The sequence below is a fragment of the Oncorhynchus masou genome, chromosome 31 (assembly GCF_036934945.1).
Source record: "Oncorhynchus masou masou isolate Uvic2021 chromosome 31, UVic_Omas_1.1, whole genome shotgun sequence".
NCBI classification, from domain to species: domain Eukaryota; kingdom Metazoa; phylum Chordata; class Actinopteri; order Salmoniformes; family Salmonidae; genus Oncorhynchus; species Oncorhynchus masou.
Window position 1 is genome coordinate 77,746,515 of NC_088242.1, and position 16,541 is coordinate 77,763,055.

Genomic DNA, 16,541 nt, shown 5'->3' on the forward strand with positions numbered 1-16,541 from the left:
TTTGAGAAAATGGTTCAACTTGTTCGTGAGGTAGGTAGTGATTCTGGGGTCTATAGCGTCCAGCTGAGGGTCTGTATGTTGAAGCCAAGATAACAGCTTGCTGAGCCGTGAGCCGTGAGCAAAGAGATGTGTATATTAGAATCAGAATGGGCATTATTATTGGCATAACTTGGGGGTTGTATAGGGGTCCCTATCCTCTCACTAACACACAAGGTCAGTGGATCTCAAGTTTGACTGTTATTTTCCAAAACCAAAACCACATTACAACAATCTTACACTAGGCTGGAAGGATAAATATCATGACATTGTTGCATATTCTTTATCAGACTCTCACATGATATATAGGAAGTGTCCTTGAGCACTGATGAGAATTTTCACACACATTTTCATTGAATTTTGTGTCAAGTGGTTGTAAAGGGAATTTATTCACAAAGGGATGTACGATCTTAGGACCAAATTCCTAACTTGGATCCTAAAATGGCCTTTTACACTAATTACGCACATGCTTAAGTGAATCTACACAGGTCTGAGTGGTTCATATCCTAACTTTTACCTTGGTGCCAGTCTTTCTCTGTGAGATTTACAGTGCAACACCACTACAAGCATGGAACTTTTGACTGATTAGATTTTTTTTCTTCTTTTGTTTATTTAGTAAATATTTTATTAACTCTATTTCTTGAACTGAATTGTTGGTTAAGGGCTTGTAAGTAAGCATTTCACGGTAAGGTCTACACCTGTTGCATTCAGCGCATATGACAAATACAATTTAATTTGATTTGATTAGGAGGTGCAAAGAATGAAATACATCAGAGTGAGTCAAGTAGGGTTGAGAATGCCACTATAATATTTTAAATAAACACAAATGGCACAGTCTGGAATGATTTAGTCATTAATGGTGCAAAATTATTCTATTGGATATTGTGATATTTGGAGTAGCATATCGTAGAAGAAGTCTCCTCAAATATGGCCCAATCCTAGAGTCAAGTTAGAATCATCCCATAAGCATGTGAGAGATTTGATAAAAGGAGGATGATTACAATCCTTCACTGCTCTCCTCCTTGATCTTAAGCCTGAATGAAGATGGGAGGAGGAGTGATTATGATGGTATGCAGAGAGGAAAAGAGAGGAGAGAAGCCTCAACCCCTCCCCCCTTTTCTCTTCCAACACCAAGGCTCTCAGAACACTGACAGAAACCAGCAGGAGATCCAGGCACCTACTCCTCCTCCTGAGTCTCTCTCCCCTCCTCTCTCTTTGTCTGAAGTGCTGCGGCCTTCGGTCGGGCAGTCTTATCCGAGCGTTGACCCTGAGGCCTCAGCTTAACTCTCCAACAAGAGGGCCCTACAACCACCGCCACTGCTCCGATAGACAAACACTTCCACAGATGTTTCTGCTAGCGCAAGAGACTAAACACATCCCCGATTCAGAGAAAACAGACAACACAGCCCAGATCTGGATCACCAAAACAAGTAAAAATGCAGTGGCTGCTGTGAAGCTAGAGAGAAAGTGACCCCCAGTGAACGTGGTGGGGGATAGGGTTTAGACTAGACTGATACAGCCCTGATAGGAGATGATTAGAGGCCTCGACTCATGGCCTAGCTGCTTATACCCACTAAACACTTTACCCAAGCCATTGGATCACTGTGATCTATCTATACTTGGATATCCAAATGGTTCGGGCTTGTATCTACAGTGTTTGTGTAGTTAACACCATTTTAAATGTAGTATACTCAATGTACTTGCTTAAAAACCACCATAGTACCACAGCATAGTGCTGCTGAGAAATCCCCCTACTTTATAACCCACTCCATATGTAGAAGTCATAACTCTGTATTTCTGAGATGTCTGTTATATATATTTCTTTTTTTTACCTTTATTTAACTAGGCAAGTCAGTTAAGAACAATTTCTCATTTACAATGATGGCCTACCCAGGCCAAATCCCAACCCTCCCAATCACAGCCTGGAATCGAACCAGGGTCTGTAGTGACGCCCCTAGCACTGAGATGCAGTGCCTTAGACCGCTGCGCCACTTAGGAGCCCCGAGTGACAATCCACAACACTCATTTATGGCTCTCCTGTAATTGTTATGACTTAATTGTACATCCTAAAAGGACATAAAGCATTGGACACAGTGGCAACTACTGCTAGCTACACAACTGAAGAAAACCCTGGAAATAGAGATGTTGCATATAACCAGGATATACAGTAACACTAGTATTCACACCCCTAAATCCAACTGTAACTTGATCCTAGGACCATGTCAGTATACATCTGACTAACAACAATTTCCGATTTAGAGATCAACAAAAAAGAAATTGAAAGGGCAACAAAAAGAAGGTAAGAGAGAGAGGGGGAAATGGAAAGAGGGAGTAAAAGAATGGGAGCAGAGGGGCAGATGGCAGTTGAAATGTTATCTATCAATTCTGTCACATGGCTTAAAATAAAATGAAAATCAACTGAGATCCTGTAAGTGTGAGTGTGATAACTCTGTGGAGCATGTAGAGGAGATGTAGAGGAGATAGCATGGGGTTAGCTTGTTAAATACAACACACTGCATGGCTGGCAGCAGCAAAGAAAGGGGGTCTTTTCAAGAGGCAGGGCATCACTGTTGCTCTCACTGCTCTGATAACATCCATGTTAAGAGAGGGAAGGGGGAGAGGGAATGCAGCCCAGAGAAGATGGACTCACATCTATGCATCTTCCCTGGTTGTGAAAGGAAGTATCAGCACCCCTCAAACGCAAAAAGTCACAACGGGATTTCTGATGGAGAAAATGTGTTCTTCTCAGATGATGGGAAGATAGGGGGGAGTACAGCCAAATGTCAAAGATGATAAATGGAAGAGTGCAGAGAAACACAAGCATACATACCGAGTACACACACACACGCAACCAGAAACGCATGACATTTGAATATATTTTATATGATTTACTAAATAACCTCAATGGATAACTAGCTGTAGAAACTAGCTGTATAATAGGCTCATGTTAATTACACAAATGTTTCTTACATACAGATGTGGTTATTAGTACAAAATACAATAAAGCTAAATACTACACATTTAAAAATAACAAGGCGGGTTATTATTAGCTTACAGCTGAAACAAAAATAATATTTGAGTGTTTTATTTTCTCTAGCTATATAAATTCCTCTCTAACATAGCAATATGATGATTGGTGACCTTTCAGAAAGCTAGGTTTCATCATTAATTATGGGCACTATGACTCCTCTATTGTTGCAATTAGTCATAAATATACTTATACATTTTAATAGGATAGACATCACCCTTAGCTGAGAGCATAACCTAGAAAAAGGCATGTTTCATCAGTCACGGGCTGAGCTGAGTACCTCAGCTCATTAAACAGGGCTTTTTCATTAGTTTGGAGTATTAGTTAGCGCTGATAAAGTCTGGTTCTGTCTTGTCTGGTCTGCCGTGGTGTGCAGTGCCAGGGCGAGGTGTGTCTGTCTGGATGACTGTAGATCATTTTAATATCAGGCCGGTGTGGATTGCTGATAGTGTTTTAAGGCAGGGCCCAGTGGACTGAATACTGGTAGTACCTATCTGTAATTAGTAACCATTCTCTATCACTGATAAGATAAACCCACCCTGACCTTTTCCATTTGGTCACCATGACAACGGGCCCTCTAACCCCCCATATTATTTTAGTGATTAAACAGCAAATAAATGGGAGATGTGAGAAACTGATACGGATGATTAATAATACTGTGTGTGTGTGTGTGTGTGTGTGTGTGTGTGTGTGTGTGTGTGTGTGTGTGTGTGTGTGTGTGTGTGTGTGTGTGTGTGTGTGTGTGTGTGTGTGTGTGTGTGTGTGTGTGTGTGTGTGTGTGTGTGAGAGGAGGGGCTGTCAGTGTCACAGAGTCATATGAATAGACTTGGCTTGTCTTTTTGTGGTGAATAATGGAAATTTAAGATGAACTGAACGGGAAATAAAAGCACGGGGATGAGAGCGATAGATGTCTCCTTTTTTGAGAAGCGCTCTCAGAGGAAAGGGAATATTAACGTTCCCTCCCCCTTCCTTCTCCCAGCCAAGCCCATTGCTCACCACTCTCCAGGTTCATCACTGTAAGTGTTATCTTTTGATGAATAATAAATGCTGGATTCCAGTATTACACTCACTTAAACAGTGTGGTTTTAGAGTGGGGAAAAACACCCTAACCTGAGAAGCTGCGGGAAATTCAGAATATGAAACTTTACCCTGGTGAAGCTCGCTTATAAATGTATACATTTATACTACTATCATACTGCTATAACCAAGTTACAGCCCCAAGAGTTTTGACATGTAGAGTCAGCACATACCTAAACCTATACCTTCCTGTATGTGCAATATTGTAGAGAATAGCTTAATCTAATGGGACTGAGGGGTAAAAGTAACCCAAAGATATGAAGACCTTACTGTACAAACCATGACCCTAGCCCATCCACGTTCTAGCCAGCACAGTCAACTCAAACTATCAACCAGTCCCATCCACTAATATCGGCAAGCAGACCAACACCCCATAAACTGCACCTGGGCCCCAAAATATCCCTTTATTTATACCAATGAGGCCATAAGTCCCACTCCCTGGAACCCATCTGTCCCCATTTGCATGAAAAGGAAATAGCGGGAATACATGCAAAGTCTGACCAGTTGACTGAAAGGTCACTGTGGCTTTGTACAGCACGAGGGCAAACAAGCCCAGGCCCTGACAGTGTTTATCGGTTAGATCACTGAATTGATACAGGGAGAGACTCCTTCCCTAAAACTAAGGGGAGATCTCCATGTATCTCTACAACTGTCATCTCCATTTTGCCGCTATTGGGCAGGAGGGTCAGTGAAATGAGGTATCATGAAGGATTTGGCCAATCAGATAAACGTCAATCATTCTGAGATATTTGTGAGATAAACCATTCCAGAATATCTCTAGAAACATGCCAGGCCTTTCAGTTTACTAGATAATGGATCACATATGGTGGTGAGTGACGTGATCACAGGGAGGATCAGACACAAACACACCTACTGAACAGTCTACATACACTATTTTGGAAACCATTTTTGGGATAACACAGTGCTGGGATAAGCGCTTACAGTAACACTTAGAAGACCAAGGGGCTGTGGGAGACACACACACACTGAGAGAAAGTCAGGGCATGTCCACACGATTGCTTGAGTAAGCAAATTAACCAGAGTGATGGCTGAGAAGGCAATTAGGCGACAGAAAATCTTTCACCCTGCCAAATTATTTCTTAAAGTCTGTATCACTTCCCTGACAGTTGATGTTCCACTTTCTTTTTCATTATTTATCTATTTTTGCTTTGTGTAAATTCAGCTAAAATACTTCTGAAGTGGTGTTATCGAGAGCCCAGATCTGCTGCCACATGCTGCCTGGTGGTTTCATTTGAGATATTCACGGGCCGGCCCCAAAGAACCGCCGCATTATCAAACGTCTAACGAGACTGACACGGCCAATTATTGACAAATGATTCCTTTAGAGCGCACCCGGATCCCTTGATGAGCACAGAGTTCCTTGATGAGCACATAGTCCCCCCTTCGTCCTCTGGGCCCGAGGACTCGTGTCTATCAGATTCTATTAAACGCTCAACACTTTGGCGAACAAAGCTGCCCGCGCCTTGCATCGCATTAACTGCTATTATATGCTCATGAACTTTGTTACAATCATTATGGTTCCCCCTTTTATGCTCTTAACAACTCCAACCATTTTTTTGCCACTTCTTATAGGCAGATGAAGGTAAAAAGATGGCTTCGAACCCTCAGAGAACAATATATGTTAAGAAGACAGTTTTCTGAATATGTCAGAAGACTGAAGGGACACCAATTGTGCTGGTTTTTACACATATCCTTATCAAATATCACAGCTCTAGGAATTATAAGTTAAAGAATGGGACCCATTTTAATACCCAGAAGCTAATATCTGTAAAGGAACTCATGCTTTATCGGCAATTTGTACTGTGCACTTTTGAGTCTCCAGTCTCCTTATCAATTGCATTGTAATCGGGGGACGTTGAGACATGACACGATGGCTCAGGTGATAGATAGAAGCTGCTGATGAGCTCAGGTGGACAGAGAGGACAAAGGGATCAGGGGATTGAGGGCAAAAGCATGTCTGAGACACAAGAGATGAGAACTTTGATACAGATGCAACTGAATAAGAAAACTAGGGAATAGGCCAAAAGGGAAAAGGATAGATTTAAAGAGTGGGGGGGGAATAGGAACGTGAGCCCTGTGTAGAAAAAACTGTAAATGAGGACAGGAGTGAGGAAAGGGTCAGGACAGAGTGTGTTCCTGGAAAAACAAGGGCTTGACCCACAACCCATGGCTAGTGTCAAGGCTTTTTGTTTTCCAGCCCAGGTCCCTTACTCCCTCTACCAAGTCCACATCCTCTCTAACTAGGGTGTAGTTTCTTAACATTCATCATCGCTGAACTCTGAAACTTTATCAGCTCGGGAGCACGGCGCCACGGACCCGGCCCCGGCTTTCTCAGCTCTCAGATAGGCCTGATAAACACACTGATAGATTACAGTAGATTGTTTTACTTCAGGGGACACTGCTGCTGCTGCTAATACTTAGACAAGACTCACTGGGGAGGGGACCTATGGTGTGTGTAGGGGGGGGGGGCAAGAGGACAAAGAGGAAAGGGCAAAGAACAAGACGAGTTGGAGAAAGGGAAAGTGTGTGTGACTTTATTTTGTTTTACCATTTCAAATACCACACAATGCAACAAATACATGTACCAAAATTGTTGAGGATTATATTCACAAAATGTCAAAAGACATGTTTCCATTGTGGTCCTGTGTGTGTGTGTGTGTGTGTGTGTGTGTGTGTGTGTGTGTGTGTGTGTGTGTGTGTGTGTGTGTGTGTGTGTGTGTGTGTGTGTGTGTGTGTGTGTGTGTGTGTGTGTGTGTGTGTGTGTGTGTGTGTGTCAGGATTTCCATAAGGAAAAGTGGACATTTGACAAAAATTGTTGAGGATTACAAACACAACATGTGAAAAGACATGTTTCCATTGTGGTCCTGTGTGTGTGTTTGTGCGAGTCAGGATTTCCATAAGGAAAAGTGGACATTTGACCGCCAGTATTTTAATTTACTGGACATTTGAGAAATGTACCAGACCCATATGCATTGGGTGTGTAAACTGATTAGGGAATTCACCCACGGAGCTCAGAATAACAGAAATCACATTTAGATTTTGGTAATTCATCTTAACGGAACATGCAACGAGGATGCAACAGTACGCGTCCTTCTTACCGAATTCCGATGCAGACGTTGAAGATGTTGAATAACTCTCCACATGTACTTTTCCTCAGCCAACAAGACGAGTAACAAACAGCTAAATCACTAGCCTATATCAATCTATTCTCCCCCATAGTACAAAAGTTGACCTATTCTATTGGTCAGTTTGTCGTTCTGTGCGAGAAAGAAATAGCCTATTCCAAAGCAATGAGGCTGATGCAACAGATCAGGACGTTTAGCTTAAAATTTTAAATAAACTATTATTTATTCACATTATAAGCGCAGCAATGCGCACACGGCAATAAGGCTACACACGGCAATAAGGCTACGCACGGCAATAAGGCTACGCACGGCAATAAGGCTACACACGGCAATAAGGCTACGCACGGCAATAAGGCTACGCACGGCAATAAGGCTACGCACGGCAATAAGGCTACGCACGGCAATAAGGCTACGCACGGCAATAAGGCTACGCACGGCAATAAGGCTACGCACGGCAATAAGGCTACACACGGCAATAAGGCTACGCACGGCAATAAGGCTACGCACGGCAATAAGGCTACGCACGGCAATAAGGCTACGCACGGCAATAAGGCTACGCACGGCAATAAGGCTACGCACGGCAATAAGGCAATAAGGCTACGCACGGCAATAAGGCTACGCACGGCAATAAGGCTACGCACGGCAATAAGGCTACGCACGGCAATAAGGCTACGCACGGCAATAAGGCTACACACGGCAATAAGGCTACACACGGCAATAAGGCTACGCACGGCAATAAGGCTACGCACGGCAATAAGGCTACGCACGGCAATAAGGCTACACACGGCAATAAGGCTAATCACAGCAATAAGGCTACACACGGCAATAAGGCTACGCACGGCAATAAGGCTACACACGGCAATAAGGCTACGCACGGCAATAAGGCTACACACGGCAATAAGGCTAATCACAGCAATAAGGCTACGCACGGCAATAAGGCTACGCACGGCAATAAGGCTACGCACGGCAATAAGGCTACGCACAAATGTTTGTTCAATAATGCAATTGGTAAGAAAACACAGTTGTAAAAGCGCACTGCACATGCTAGAAGTTCCATGTGACAGAGATGAAAATATAGTAAAACGTTTACTTCATATTTACTTCATAGTAAAGGTTTCACACAATTAAGTATATGTTTTCAAACTGCATACTGCTTCCATCTCACATTGTTAAGTGTGATGCGCTTCAGCCTGCCTACCATTGCACTTGAATGGGGAATGGGAACCGTGCTTCAATTACCAGTTTAGAAATAAACAGGGATGGGGAGTTTAATTAATTAATTTAACCTTTATTTAAGGCGAGAGAGTAATGGATTACAAAAGAAATCCATTACGTTACCAGAAAAATATTGTAATCAGATTACAGACACTTTTGAAAAACTAGATTACTTCGTGGATTACTTTTAAATTTAGAAAGGATGTCCGGGACAATTGACCAGCACCAATTTTGTTTATCGGCCGAAAGCCGGCTAATGGAAACACGGGTGTGTCCGTGTGTGTGTGGGGATAACGTTCTCTGGGCTTAGTATTGATGACGGAGAAACAAACCAAAGGCAAAGAATAAGGAGGTATATCTTACTCAGAAATATCGTATTCCATGAACTAGTACAGGGATGGGCAACTGGCGGCCCGCCGGCCACCCTCCTTTTGTAGGTACCAGAGTGCCAAGCCTGATACCAAAAGGCTCCTTAACAGCTTCTACCCCCAAGCCATAACACTGCTGAATAGTTCATAAAAATGGATACCCTACTTTTTGCATTGACTCCCTTATTTTATTATTATTTATTATTATTTTTTGCTCTGACTCTCTTGCACAGGCTTGATGTACACTCACTGGACTCTAACCACAAATCCACACATACTACACTGATACTCCAAAACACACACACACACACATATATATACACACACATTGACGCCATACACACATTCACATTCCCTCACACACGCTGCTCCTACTCTCTGTTTACCATCTATGCATAGTCACTTTACCAGTACCAACATGTACAGTTGAAGTCGGAAGATAACATACACTTTAGCCAAATACATTTAATCTCAGTTTATACACAATTCCTGACAGTTAATCCTAGTAAAAAAAATCCCTGTTTTAGGTCAGTTAGGACCACCACTTTATTTTAAGACTGTGAAATGTCAGAATAATAGCAGAGAGAATGATTTATTTCAGCTTTTATTTATTTCCTCACATTCCCAGTGGGTCAGACGTTTACATACACTCAATTAGTATTTGGTAGCTTTGCCTTTAAATTCTTTAACTTGGGTCAAACGTTTCAGGTAGCCTTCCACAAGCTTCCCACAATAAATTGGGTGAATTTTGGCCCATTCCTCCTGACAGAGCTGGTGTAGGCCTCGGGTTTGTAGGGCTCCTTGCTCACACACGCTTCGTCAGTTCTGCCCACAAATTTTCTATAGGATTGAGGTCAGGGCTTTGTGATGGTCACTACAATACCTTGACTTTTATGTCCTTAAGTCATTTTGCTACCCATTTGCGATCAAGCTTTAACTTCCTGACTGATGTCTAGAGATGTTGCTTCAATATATCCACATAATTTTCCATCCTCATGCCATCTTTTTTGTGAAGTGCACCAGTCCCTCTTGCAGCAAAGCACCCCCACAACATGATGCTGCCACCCCCATGCTTCATGGTTGGGATGGTTTTCTTCGGTTGCAAGCCTCCCCGTTTTTCCTCCAAACATAACGATGGCCATTATGGCCAAACAGTTCTATTTTTGTTTCATCAGACCAGAGGACATTTCTCCAACAAGTACAATCTTTGTCCCCATGTGCAGTAGAAATGTGCAGTAGAAAACCGTAGTCTGGCTTTTTATGGCAGTGGCATCTTCCTTGCTGAGCGGCCTTTCAGGTTATGTCGATATAGGACTCGTTTTTACTGTGGATATAGATAAGTTTGTACCTGTTTCCTCCAGCATCTTCACAAGGTCCTTTGCTGTTGTTCTGGGATTGATTTGCACTTTTCACACCAAAGTACGTTCATCTAGGAGACAGAACGCGTCTCCTTCCTGAGGTATGATGGCTACGTGGTCCCATGGTGTTTATACTTGCGTACTATTGTTTCTACAGATGAACGTGGTACCTTCCGGCGTTTGGAAATTGCTCCCAAGGCTGAACCAGACTTGTGGAGGTCCACAATTTGTTTTCTGAGGTCTTGCTGAGGTCAATTAGCCTATCAGAAGCTTCTAAAGCCATGACATAATTTTCTGGAATGTTCCAAGCTGTTTAAAGGCACAGTCAACTTAGTGTATGTAAACTTCTGACCCACTGGAATTGAGATACAGTGAATTATAAGTTAAATAATCGGTCTGTAAACAATTGTTGGTCAAATGTATTGTGTCATGCACAAAGTAGATGTCCTAACTGACTTGCCAAAACTTTAGTTTGTTAACAAGAAATTTGTGGAAAGGTTGAAAAACAAGTCTTAATGACTCCAACCCAATTTCCGACTTCAACTGTACATATTACCTCAATAACCTAGACTACCGCGTAGCCCTGCACATTGACTTGGTACCCAGTACCCCCTGTATATATCCTCATTATTGTTATTTTTATTGTGTTGCTATTTTTCCTTTTGTTTATTTAGCAAATTTTTCTTACTTACTTTTTTTTTTACTCTGCATTGTTGGTTAAGGGATCGTGAGTAAGTATTTCATGGTAAGGTCTACTACACCTGTTGTATTCTGTGCTAGTGACAAATACAATTTCATTTCATTTGAGAAACACCTCCACCCCACCTCCTGCCTTCCCAACTGGCCTGAAACAGAGCCTGTCTGCCCCAGGACTCGGCCACCATCACCTGCCTGCAAAGACACACACACTGATGCACAGACACATACACAGACCAGAAGCACAAAGAGCAGAGGAAACCTGACCCTGCCACAGGGGTGGGGGATGGAGCACCAAGTGACCTACGGTTTAAAACAGGGTCAAGTGTGAAACACAAGGACTCCACACAAAGACTTGTCTACCTACTGTAGCAATCTACACCAAGACAGAGATCAAGACAGAGCTAAACCAAGACAGAGACTGCTCTCTTCCATTTGCTTATCTGTTGAAATTCATTTTAAATTCATCTATTTGTTTCTTTGCTCTTCTGGATGTCACATCACCTGGTTATTCAGGTTGATATCATATTAGAGTGAACGATTACACGGAGGCCATTTAGAGACCTGAAGAGAAACCAGAGAAGACTAGTTAAATACCAGGAAAACACTACTGAGAATAAGAACCAGGGAAACACTACTGAGAATTAGAGCTATTGTATTACAACATGGGTGGCAGGTAGCCTAGTTGTTAAGAGCGTTGGGCCAGTAACCGAAAGAATGCTGGTTCGAACCCCGAGCTGATTAGGTGAAAAATCTGCCATTGTGCCCTTGAGCAAGGCACTTAACTCTAATTACTCCTGTAAGTAGCTCTGGATAAGAGTGTCTGGTAAATGACTAAAATGTCAAATGTGCAATTAGTGATTAGGGTGTAAAGCAGTGTCGGGGGATGACCTCCCCCTCTTTGTTGTGAAGGGAGAGGAGGAGTAGCTCCTCAGCAGAAACCTAACAATAACCAGACCTGCTGTCGTCTACGGCAACGCCAACCTGTCGTCTACGGCAACACAGGCCTGTCCACTGTGTTCCTGCCTCTCTATTAGTGTCAGCCTTATCTAAGCCAAGCAGCTCTCTATGTCTCTGTGGATCATAAGGAGGCGGGGCTTTGGTCTGAGCAGAAAGACATAGAGGGGGAAAGGGTTAAACAAGGTCCAATCTCCTAACACAACAACTACCACACCAACTAAGCTCTCACACAATGCTAATCCTTTAATATATATTTAAAAAAATAGCTCCCTATATTCTTCTTAATTTTTGCGTCAACATTTTATCACCCTCCCCATTAATAATCTGTGCGGTAATTTATTTATTTCTCCTTTTTGTTCCTGCCATTTTGGTGGAGCGAGATAAAGGGGTAAAAAAACAACAGAAGGGCTAGGAGAGTGAAAAATAGAGATAGATAACATTGATATCAACTCCTACACAACACAGTCATTCCCTTATCTAGGCTTTTTATCGCAGTTTCGGGTTTTTTCGCATCCACTCCCCGTTCTTTGTGGCCTAACTGAAAAAGGACTACTGCCCTTAAAAATTAAGTCAGGTTTTGGTATAAACTTAACCTCATGCACAATTTTACAGGCCTGTTAATGTGAATAAATCAGCAGCAGGGTTAACTATTGTGAAATGGTCACAGGGGAGTGTGGGAAAAATTCAAAGACAGTTCCTTTGAACCAGTGGGAGAGTAGTACACACTTGGCAGCAGATACAGTCTCACCCTATCCTACACCAAAGTCATGTTTCAAAGAAAAGGAAAAAAACTATTTCACATGAACTTATCATTTCTTTCTCTCAGACACACACAGAAAAAAAACCTCTGTAATCTATCAAGGTCAGTTACTGTGTCTTGAACAAACAGCACGTTGTTCCAGGCCGGTGTTCTCCCAATGGCTACAGGTAAGCCTATGTCTGTCTGTCTGTCAGGAAGGAGCCTTTTTCTCCCCCTCGGGTCTGGGTCGGGTCCAGTTTGATTGTCATCGGTTCTCAGTTCTACGACACTACAGCTGATAGACCCGAGTGGAACCAAATGGACCCGGCAACAGCTCTGCATAGCCTATAGCATATTTATTTTATGCTAATAAGGTGAATTTATTGAATTATAGCCAACATATAAAATACCTATTCGTTAACTAGAAGAGCAACTTGCCAATTTAACATTTTTTCATTTATTATCAGGTCCAATCGGGTCGGGTATAGGTCTGGTTGTTGTCAGGTCCATTTGGGTTCGGGAGTGATTGTTCTCGGGTCCCACTTTTTTTTAATGACCAGGTCTGTCCAGGTCAGATTGTCCTCGGTTCCATTCAACTTTTTGGACCCGAGAAGACCTCTTCTCTTCACCCCTAAAGGAGACAACCACTCACTTCCTGTTCTGAGGCTCTAACTAGGCCCAAACTTGTGGGTTCAGGTTCCACTGTGACTGTGAGAGAGGGGTGGGACTTTTTACTAGACGGATAGGCCAGTGAGTTGTTGCCATGTGCAGTCTATGAACTCTTGTCTAGCTCTTGTCTATGTGAGTTACCGGCTACGTGAACAGGTTATCTGACTCAAAGCTACCACACAAATACAACAGAGAGGCTGTAAACAGGAAGAGGGACATCATCATATTACAATACAGGAAGAGGAAGCATGGGGAGAATTTCACTCCTAATGGAACACAAATAATGAGGGAAGGAGAGGAGAGAAGAGAGAGGACAGGAGTAATGATAGACAGACAAAGTAATAGGAGAGAGAAAGACATCAGGAGGGACAGGGAATGTGGACAAAAAGCAAATGGGGTTAAAGGATTTGGATGCTGGAAGTCAATCCATCAGTGATCATCACTGATCATCCTGTTATCATACTGGAGCAGTGATAGAAACTCAACCTGGAAAAGCCTGTAAATTTGATTGGAGTTCATTGGGTCGTAGATAGGGCTGCTGCCCACGCTCTGCACTGCTTCCTCTGGCCTCGCTGGTAATAGAGGGCTCGGACATCTAACACAGCATGACCCTATTATGTGTACATATGCAACCTAGATGTATAATGGGCCTCCACACTACATTACATTCAAACTTTCCCAATTATACTACCATCATTCTCTATATCCCATCCCTATCTCTATCCCTCCCTATTATTCCTCTGCTTCCTACCCTGCTCTCTCTCAAAAAGGCCAGCATAGAAAGAGAAATTAAAAGAAGAGAGGTTTTTCTCCCTTTCAAGATAGAGGGAGAAAGAGAGAGGGAGAGAATGAGAGAGATAGAAAGAGGGAGAAAAAAAACAATTTATCTGTGTATTATCAAGAAAGGCAGACACTTTAATCAGTCAGCTATGAAGTCAGTATTTCCATTCTTATCTGTCGCAGGAGTGGAAATGGAGAGCAGATAGCGCTCTGGGAGCCCATCGGTGGGCAGGAATGATAATGGGGGAGAGAGGGCTGGCTATTGGACCGCTGTGTCAGCGCTATCTGCACCCATTATCAACAGCCTTATCAACACTACCATCAGCCAAGCTGTAATGGGGCCAGTTCAACTTTCCACATTATCATACCGCCAAGACCTGGTTCAGTGAGGCTAGAGGTCTGACTGGAGACAGAGAGAGAGACAGAGACAGGGAGAAAGAGAAGGAGGGAGAGATAGAATGAGAAAGGGGGTGATAGCAAGGGGGGCTGCTGCAAGAGAATGAGGGATAAAGATAGAGTGAATAAAAAAGAACAACTGGTGGATCGAGAAGAAAAGAGAGCAATGAGGAGAATAAAGGGTAGGGACATTTTGAAAAACAGTGACCAAGAACCAATGTATATAAACCCTGGACTGCTGATGCTATGCATTGGCCATTGAAAGGCTTTGAACCCACCGGTCGGCAATATTGGCAATCCCCAAAAGGAGAAGTCCTCCATAGCAGGGTTTCCGGCCCAGTTCTAAATTGGTTTAAGAGCTATTTAACCGATCAATAGGTTTTTTTTCCCCGTTGGTGAACATACAGTTGACGTAAGAAGTTTACATACACTTAGGTTGCAGTCATTAAAACTTGCTTTTCAACCACTCCACAAATTTCTTGGAAACAAACTACAGTTTTGACAAGTCGGTTAGGACATCTACTCTCGGCATGACACAAGTAATTTTTCCAACAATTGTTTACAGACAGATTATTTCACTTATAATTCACTGTATCACAATTCCGGTGGGTCAGAGGTTTACGTACACTAAGTTGACTGTGCCTTTAAACAGCTTGGGAAATTCCCGAAAATTAAGTCATGGCTTTAGAAGCTTCTGATAGGCTAATTGACCACAGAAAGACTGTCACTTCCTGACCTTAGAGAGCCTTTTTATGTCTCTATTTTGTTTGGTCAGGGTGTGATTTGGGTGAGCATTCTATGTTCTGATTTCAATGTTTTGTGTTTCTATGTTTTGGCCGGGTATGGTTCTCAATCAGGGACAGCTGTCTATCGTTGTCTCTGATTGGGAATCATACTTAGGCAGCCTTTTTCCCTTTTGTTATTGTGGGAAGTTATCTTTGTTAGTGGCACTATAGCCCTTGTAAGCTTCACGGTCGTTTCTTTGTTTCTTGTTTTGTTGGCGTCATTGATATAAATAAAGTAATGTACGCCTACCACGCTGCGCTTTGGTCCACTTCTTCTTCAGACGATCGTGACAGAACATCCAACCACAAACGGACCAAGCAGCGTGGTAAGGAGGACTGGACATGGGAGGACATCCTGGACGGCAAAGGATCCTGGACGTGGGAGATCCTGGCCGGAAGGGATCGCGGGCAGCGTGTTACTGGTCATGCACCGTGTTATGTCTCCAGTGCGCGTTCACAGCCCGGTGCGCTATATCCCAGCTCCCCGCATTGGCCGGGCTAGAGTGGGCATCCAGCCAGGACGGATGGTGCCGGCTCAGCACTCCTGGCCTCCAGTGCGTCTCTACGGCCCGGGATATCCTGCACCGGCTCTGCGCACTGTGTCTCCGGTGCGTCTCCACAGCCCAGTACATCCTGTGCCAGCACCCCGCAGGTGCCGGGCTAGGGTGAGCATCCAGCCAGGACGGGTTGTGCCAACTCTGCGCTCCAGACCTCCGGTGCGGCTCCACGGCCCAGTATATCCTGTGCCTGCTCCACGCACCAGGCATCTAGTGTGTCTCTCCAGCCCGGTGAGTCCTGTGCCTGCTCCACAGACCAGGCCTCCGGTGTGTCTCCCCAGCTTGGTGAGTCCTGTGCCTGCTCCATGGATCGATCGAAGCCTCCAGTGATGATCCATGGCACAAAGCCTCCAGTGATGATCCATGGCACAAAGCCTCCAGTGATGATCCATGGCACCGAGCCTCCAGTGATGATCCATGGCACGAAGCCTCCAGTGATGATCCATGACACGGATCCTCCAGTGATGATCCATGGCACGGAGCCTCCAGTGATTATCCAGGGCCCGGAGGCTTCAGTGAGGATCCATGGCAGGAAGCCTCCAGCGATGGCCTCCAGTCCGGAGCCATCAGCGACGGTCCCCAGTCTGGGACCCGCAGCGGGGGTTCCCAGTCCAGGGCCCGCAGCGAGGGTCCCCAGTCCGGGGCCCGCAACGAGGGTCCCCAGTCCGGGGCCCACAACGAGTGACCCCAGTCCGGGGCCCGCAACGAGTGTCCCCAGTCCGGGGCCCGCA

At 43.9% G+C, this 16,541-nt stretch overlaps 1 protein-coding gene across 3 annotated transcripts in view; it reads right to left on the reverse strand.

The window, feature by feature from the left end:
• Window positions 1–16,541, reverse strand: part of zfpm1 (zinc finger protein, FOG family member 1) — a 103,719-nt gene that overhangs the window by 65,833 nt on the left and 21,345 nt on the right. For 2 of the 3 annotated variants that reach the window (XM_064952020.1, XM_064952019.1), the window contains exon 1: window positions 15,504–15,711. The exons of the other annotated variant lie outside the window; for it this stretch is intronic. In XM_064952020.1, the coding sequence (XP_064808092.1) occupies window positions 15,504–15,597 (94 nt within the window). In that variant the 5' untranslated portion in view covers window positions 15,598–15,711. Of the gene's footprint in view, window positions 1–15,503; window positions 15,712–16,541 lie in introns of those variants that run through there. 3 annotated transcript variants of the gene reach the window in all.